The sequence below is a fragment of the Sorex fumeus genome, unplaced genomic scaffold (assembly GCF_029834395.1).
Source record: "Sorex fumeus unplaced genomic scaffold, SorFum_2.1 ptg000033l, whole genome shotgun sequence".
NCBI classification, from domain to species: Eukaryota; Metazoa; Chordata; class Mammalia; order Eulipotyphla; family Soricidae; genus Sorex; species Sorex fumeus.
Genome location: NW_026606090.1, coordinates 7,330,159 through 7,338,124, shown reverse-complemented (window position 1 = coordinate 7,338,124; position 7,966 = coordinate 7,330,159). Strand labels below are relative to the sequence as shown.

The 7,966-nt window shown below is 46.1% G+C and overlaps 1 protein-coding gene across 1 annotated transcript in view; it reads right to left on the bottom strand.

Moving 5' to 3' along the window:
- Positions 1-417: 417 nt before the first annotated feature.
- Positions 418-7,966, bottom strand: part of ARSJ (arylsulfatase family member J) — a 79,400-nt gene continuing 71,851 nt past the window's right edge. Inside the window, exon 2 of the mRNA XM_056116637.1 lies at positions 418-1,834. Coding sequence (XP_055972612.1) covers positions 418-1,834 — 1,417 coding nt within the window. The remainder of the gene's footprint in view (positions 1,835-7,966) is intronic.

Below are 7,966 nucleotides of genomic sequence, written 5' to 3'. Positions count from 1 at the left end.
AGAGAGAGAGAGAGAGAGAGAGAGAGAGAGAGAGAGAGAGAGAGAGAGAGAGAGAGAGAGAGAGAGAGAGAGATAATTATGACAGAGAGACAGGACAAGGAGAGAGCAGAGAGACAGAGAGACAGAGACAGAGAGAGGACAGAGGAGAGAGGAGAGACAGAGACAGAGGAGAGAGCAGAGAGGAGAGAGACAGAGACAGAGGAGAGAGGAGAGAGGGAGAGAGCAGAGAGGAGAGAGACAGAGACAGAGAGAGACCGAGAGCTGCGTTTCCGACTCCTTGAGTCCCGTCAGGTGGAAGCCGAACTGTCCTCCTGGGGTGGGACCAGAGACAGCACTACAGCATTGCTGGGCGGGTCAGAACCCCCAGGGCTCCCTGAGCGCTGACGTCAGCGTCGCCCGTCGGGGCAAACTCGGCACTTAGCTGCGCCCAGCCTGTACTGGGTGGCAGTCGGGGAAGGAAGCCCCCCGCTGCTGCTGCAGGGCCAGCTGCGGGCCCTGGCCCAGCTTCCTCCCGGCCTTCTTCTGCTGCGCCTTCTTCTTCTTCTTCTTCTTCCTCTGGGCGTCGTCCTGGTACCAGGGCCCCCAGACGCCGCCGTTGAGGCGCGGGTCGCTGCGGGGGTCGGCGGGCGGGTACCGGACGGGCACGGCGGTGCGGTTGAACTGGGCCAGGCGGCGCAGCAGCTGGCGCACCACGCCAGGGTAGCGCGCGGCCAGGTCCACGCGCTCGTAGGGGTCGGCGCTGATGTTGAAGAGCCACACGCTCTGTGCGGCGGGGCCCACGCGCTCCCCGGGCCAGCGGCGGGGCCCCAGGGCGCTGAAGGCCTGCGGCGGCACCCAGTCCCCGGAGCCCGGGTCACCCGTGAGCAGCTTCCAGTGGCGCACGCGGATGGCCGACTGCACAGCCGTGTTCCAGAGCCCGAAGCCCGCCGCCCACGAGCCGCGCCGCGCCTTGGTGTACACGGGATCGATGTTGTGCAGGATGTCCACGCGCGGCGAGCGCAGGCCCTCGCTCAGCGTCTCCCACACGTCGTAGCCGTCCAGCTGCGTGTCCTCGTCCAGGCGCCCGTCCGCCAGGGAGACGAGCGTGGGGTACCAGTCGGTGATGTGCAGCAGCTCGCGGCACACCGTGCCCTTGCGCTTGAGCAGGGGGCTGTGCACGAAGCCCACGGCGCGGATGCCCCCCTCCCAGTAGCTGCCCTTGCTGCCCCGCAGCGGCCAGTTGCTGCCGCCCGCCGCGGGCTGCCCGCCGTTGTCCGACGAGTAGATGAGGATGCTGTTGTGGTAGAAGCCGTGCGTCCGCAGCGCACGCGTCACGTTGTGCACCGCCTCGTCCAGGCAGGCCAGCATCGCGGCGTAGCGGCGCCGGTTGGCGTTGACGATGGAGCGGTAGTGGTCCAGGTAGCGGCCCGGCGCCTGCAGTGGCGAGTGCACGGCCTGGTAGGCGATGTAGAGGAACAGGGGCTTGCGGGGGTCGTGCGACGCCAGGATCTGCTGCACCCGCTGCGTGTACATCTGCGTGGAGTACACGCCGCTGTCCGCATCCCACGCCGCCTGGTCGTTCTCATACAGGTCGTAGCCGCACACGCCCGGGCGGTCGCATTTGTAGTGCGTGTAGTAGTCGCCGCTGCCCAGGAGCGAGCCGAAGAAGGTGTCGAACCCGCGCCGCGTGGGCATGCACTCCTTCCGGTAGAAGCCCAGGTGCCACTTCCCGACCATGTGCGTGGCGTAGCCGGCCTCCTTCAGCTTCTGAGGCAAGGTGGCGTTGTCCAGAGGTAGGCAGTTGGGCTGTGTGGGCCTGATGATGGAGTGCTGGAGGCCCGTGTGGATCTGATACCTTCGAGCAAAAGAGCAACGGGTTTCGTCAGTGGGAACAAAATTGGTATTTTTACCCAAAGCAAGCATTCGAGAAGAAATCATCTTTCATTTAAATGAAATGTTATCTGAATTACACGTATCCCTAACCTAAGAATACTTTTTTATAAATAGAGAAAGTGAATATTTTTTTTTTCTGATGTATTTTTTCAGTGAAGACAAACTTTTTTTTTTTTTTTTTTTTTTTGCTTTTTGGTCACACCCAGCGATGCACAAGGGTTACTCCTAGCTCTGCACTTTGCACTCAGGAATTACTCCTGGTGGTGTTTGGGGGACCATATGGGATGCTGGGGATGGAAGCTGGATCAGCTGAATGCAAGGCAAATGGCCTACCAGCTAAACTATCCCTCCAATCCCAATGAAGACAAACTTTACCCCAAATAAAACATGACTGTGGCAGCGTTTACTCACTGATTCAAAAGTCTTCTCCTCATTAGCTTCATACCCAACATCTAGAACACACTGAATTTGAAATGAGTACTACCGAAATTAAGATTTTACAATTTAACTTTTTAAAATATTGGAAGATACACTTTACAATATAAATTTTACCTTTAAGAAAAGGGCTTCATAGCAGGATTGATTTAATTGATGTCTTTTTTGTTCAATTAATAATATGGCATAGAAAATAAGATAAGGAGAATAGTATACATTTCTGAGAACTATCATTACTGGTGGAGACGTCTCATATTAACTTATAAATAATTTTCTAAGACAATTTATTTCTCACAAATTATGCAGAAAACCCCTTTGATTATCAACCATTGTTCTTATCCTGTTACATTTCTGTAAAAAGAAAAATTATTTTTTGTTTGCAATACGTTGTGTAAAAACCATTGTAAATGTTTTAGCAAGAGCTAAGAAAGGATTTCATGTTCCCCAATGAGAGCAGGAAATGTGTTCTCTGCTCTATCCAAAGAATTTCCTTTAAAAGTATCCCAAATATTCACTTACAATATAGTTAAGAAATCATGGTAGTCCTTCTTAAATATTACAACCAAGCGAAGGTTCATTTTTTCATCTTTTTCCAGGTATATTTGAATTATTGTCTTCTAAGAATATGCATTTCCAGTTGTGTCAAAATGTGCCTATTTATTCACATAAAAATTTAAATGTGACTGATTGGTGTAAGTTTTAAAAGACCATTGAAATAGAAAAATTGTAAAAATTCTGAGAAAATGAGCACTGCTTTCTGTGTTCATATAAACTGAAAATTATTCTTGGAATCACACTTCAAAGAATGTAATAATGAGATCCAAACCACCACCACCCCCCAAAAAATTTATTCATCCTGAGAGGTCCACATAGCTTGGGTGAATAGTTCTGATATAACAGGAGTGGAAATGGGGAGTGTCAATTTATTTATTGGGCTGGAGCAATAGCACAGCGGTAGGGCGTTTGCTACTGAGTTAATTTAGTTGGTCAGTTTAAATCACCACCAACAAAATGGATGCAATCAAGATATATAATGGGATTTTTAGTGATGGGGAATAGCAGGAAAAATGCAAGGGTCCCCTCCACCCACTCACTTTTCCCCAGACAGATGGCAGAATGAGGTAGGGTCCATATGCCTGACAGACAGCAGAACTAGGCAGACTTCTTACACACGGACAGACAGCAGGACAGCAGGGATGTTGACCACGTGGCCATGGACAGAGACTTAAGGAAAGCCAGAACACAGGAAGCCATTGCGATACATTGTAAAGAGGCCCACTGACAAGATTTCAGACTGGCTGACAAGATTTCAGAAAGCCTACACCGGATAGAAAACTGTAGGGACAAAATCCGGTATCATACACATGCTGGAAGTGAGCAGATGGCAGAGGTAGAATTTAGGTGTAAACTGTAAACTGGATTGGGGCACCAAGGGACAGGACAATGGGCATTTTACATGAGTCAAAGGAGAGGCCTGGACACTGGGAAGAGACCCAAATTCGTCGACTTGAACTTCACAATAAATTCTAACTTAAGCTTCCGAGTTTTATATGCATAACTTTCATACAATTCTCAAGAATCCACTAGTGCAGGAAAATCCACCTTCACATTGAAAGTTCAATTTATTTAGAAACATTTCCAATGAGAGCTGAATGCAACCGTAAGTTCTTTCAAAATGCCAGCTGCACACACGTGCCAATGTGCCACAGATGCTGTTATGATATCTGGTCACTATGACCCCATGCAGCATCCACGTGGGGCCTGTCCACTCTAAGATGACGAACTAGCGGTCACTGTTTTCCAATAGTCACTGTTGTGACAAACTGAAAAAAGAAATAAGCATTTGGGGACACCACATTTAGGATGGGGGATTGCACTCCTGCATAATTTATGAGTCTATATAGATCCAAACTGTCAGGCTACCGAAAGTATCCTGCCCTCATGGCAGAGTCTGGCAAACTTCCCGTGTCGTACTCAATATGCCAAATACCAGTAACAATGATGGGTCTCATTCTCCTAGCCCTGAAAGAGCATTGAATATGGCTCTTTTAAAATCTCAGGGGTAGGAAGGAGGAGACGCTACTGGTGCCTGCTCGAGGCAGTTGATGAACAACAGGATGATCATGATCGTGATAGATCCAAACTATACACATGCGAAATCGTTCGTTTTGTACAAGAACTTGACGAACTGGTAACAACTAACAGTTCAGATGCTGAAGACAATCAAACATGAGATAGCTGATATAGTTAAAATTTGGAAAGAGACACATGGGCACAGACTATTAAGGAAATAGTTTGCTTATGCAGAACATGAACTTAGTCCGAGTGTCCAATCAATTCCCGGCAGGGCCAAACGTTATTCAAGTCTCTCTAATTAAGCTGGATATTTTCTCACCTAGTACTAAAGGTGAAGGGATGAAGGTTTTGCAAAGCATGAAACACAGGACATTTTCACATGAGAGAGGAGGAAGAAAGAGATTTGATGCTTGCCAAAGATGGTGTAGTGTGTGATAAGTGAGCGTTCAGAGCTATCCACTAGTCTTGGGTTTTGTGTTCTCCCAAAGCAGAGTGACTTCCATACAGGAAATCTGGTCAACAATATGAAGGTTTGGCAGCAGCTTGCAATGGAAGAGACTTCTATTAGGACAGGTCCTATGTAAACGAGTTTGAACTGAACAGGAAGTAGCTCAGGATAGAAACTGGGGTGTGAGGCAAGGGTTTAGGTGTGGGACTGTAACAGACTTGGGTCTGAATTTCTTGCACTGCTCAGATGCTGTACACCGTTGGTCTATAACCTGTTTGATCCTGTTTTGATTTGTTTTTTTGTTCCATAAGAGAGGGACAATAATTCACATTGGACCTGGCAAAACACTGAAAGAGAGCACAGTCGGGTTAGTAGGAAACAATACCAGACAGCTTTTACTATTATTATCAAAGCTGTGAATTGATAGCAGGCACATAGAAGTTTTAGAATTTCTAGGCCTTACTTCACATGCATGATGACATTCAATCCTCACTACAGCAGTGAGAAGCAGGATTTTGTTTGCTTTCAAAGTGGGAAATAAAGACTAGCGAGGAACCACAGAATCTGACCTGCCCCACCAGGCTACATCTGGTGGTACTTAGTACTGTTTCTAGCTTTGTGCTCAGAGATTGATGCAGGCAGTGCTCTGGGAACAATGTAAAGCATGGGAACAAACTGGGAATCCCCCATGTGCTCTGTCCTGTGACCCTTCTCCTGGCCCTTTAGTGAGAGCTGAACACTGAGGGCTAAGTCTGATGCTCTCTCTATTCTTAGTGAGACTTAGTATCAGCACTTTGTGGAAAGTCAAGGAGCAGAGAAAAATTGCCACCAGTCTTGAGCTGTGAACCCGGTCTCACTTTCCAACCAGAGAAAACTTGTAAACCAAATAGTTAGGTTTCTGCAGAAAAAATTGGCGACAGATTTGGTGAAGCTGGTGGTTTGGCCCACATCTAACTGCTCAGGGCTGACTCCTGGCTTTCTGCTCAGAGATAACTCCTGGTGGAGCTTGGGGAAACATCTGCAGTGCAGGGGATTGAACCCAGGCTGGCTGCATGCAAGACAAGTGCTTTACCCACTGTTATCTGTCTCTCTCTGGTTCTGAAAAATAAATTTATGGAAAAGATAAAAATAGCATACTAATATTATTTAAAGGTAATATCCAATTCTGATATGCCAAACACAGTAACAACAAAGTCTCCAATGGAGACGTTACTGGGCCCGCTCGAGCAAATTGATGAACAACGGGAGGGCCTTTACCTTTACCTTTTTTACCTTTATCCAATTCTGATAAGCGATAATCCCACTCTATTAATGAAAACATATTGGGAATATAGTTTTCAGTATTTTAGCAGATATTTCCAGTAAATGTGCAATTATTTATTTATAAAGCACGCACATGCATGACTAGCCTAATTTCTGTACATAATAAACATGAGAAGAGGAATTAGAGGAATGAGCTAAAAATAAACGGCAGTTGAATTTCTGGTATTACACTTGCATCCTGATCATCCTTCATTGTCCTGAGTCACATGTCTCCAATATGGAGAGTCCTGGCATAGGAAGTAGATTGCAGACAGCTGGCCACGAAACACAAATGATTTAGAAAACTATCACTGTAGGGCAGGTCAAAGATCATGGTGTCTTGGACTACCATCTAGTGGCAGTAGAGATGGAAGTAAGTGGATGAACCACAAGTATCCTTTGTACTTAGAATTGCTGGAACTAAATCAGTCAGAGGAGGACAGATTGGGGAGGAGAAGGAAGGAGAAAGCAAGAATAATTCTTAGATGTTCGCTTTTAGAACTTGGTCACTAGTGGAGAGACCATTGGGTTTTCATTTCATTTCAAAGTACACAAATAGGATAAATGGATAAATGCCTCCATGGAGGCAGAGTTGAAGTCTTCAACTTAAGACTAAAAGAATAAGGTAAAAAGGTAAAGGTAAAGGCCCTCCTGTTGATCGTCGATTTGCTTGAGCGGGCCCAGTAATGTCTCCATCGGAGACTTTGTTGTTACTGTGTTTGGCATAAAAATAAATAAATAAATAAAAATATAGAAAATTCTGAACAAAGTAAACAAAAGAAAAAAATCACATATGTTTGCTCATCTGACAGAGATTCTAGTACAGGTATATTTGAATTTGAAAAGAAGTATTAGATAGTGTATAAACTTACTTTTTACTAGTATGGATGGGTCAAGAACTGTAAGTTAATGTTTCTATAAAGAATTTCATGCAGGGGCCAGAATGATGGTACAGTGGGTAGGGCGTTTACCTTGTACATGGCCAATCCTGGTTCAATTTCTGGTACCCCATGTGGTCCCCCAAGTCGGCCAGGAGTGATCCCTGAGCGAAGACAGGAGCAAGCCCTGAATACTGCCAGGTGTGGCCCCCAAACAAAGAAATAAACAAAAAACCAAAATAACAACAACAAAAGAAATTCATGCAACCCTAGGACCACTTAAAAAACCAAGTTTATAATATTGATTGAGTATTTGATGCGCTGGAGCGATAGCACAGCGGTAGGGCGTTTGCCTTGCATGCAGCCAATATGGCCGACCCGAGTTTGATTCCTCCGCCCCTCTTGAAGAGCCCAGCAAGCTACCGAGAGTATCTTGCCCTCATGGCAAAGCCTGGCAAGCTACCCGTGACATATTCATATGCCAAACACAGTAACAAGTGTCACAATGGAGACGTTACTGGACCCGCTCGAGCAAATCGATGAACAATGGGAGGACCGTGACCGTGAGTATTTGATAGTTTCTATAATACATCGATATCTATAGATTTAAACTCACTTTTTTCAATATAAACTTACAATGACTAATATAAGCTTAAAACATATTTTCACATAATACATTCTGAGCACCTCCATCCCACTGGCTGAAAAATAAACTAATTTTTGGTCACCATCTGGCTACAACGTGAAGAAAATCCCATATGAACAATAGTACAAGTAGAATCAATGCCAAATTTATTCAAATCAGTAGCCATCATTCTCACTTTCCTGCCAACTTTAAAAGTTGAGTGAGCTTTCAGCTTGGCATTCGAGCATGTGAAGAATTTTGCTACATTTTAAAATAGGTAAAGGTAAAGGTAAAGGCCCTCCCGTTGAGCGGGCCCAGTAACGTCTCCAT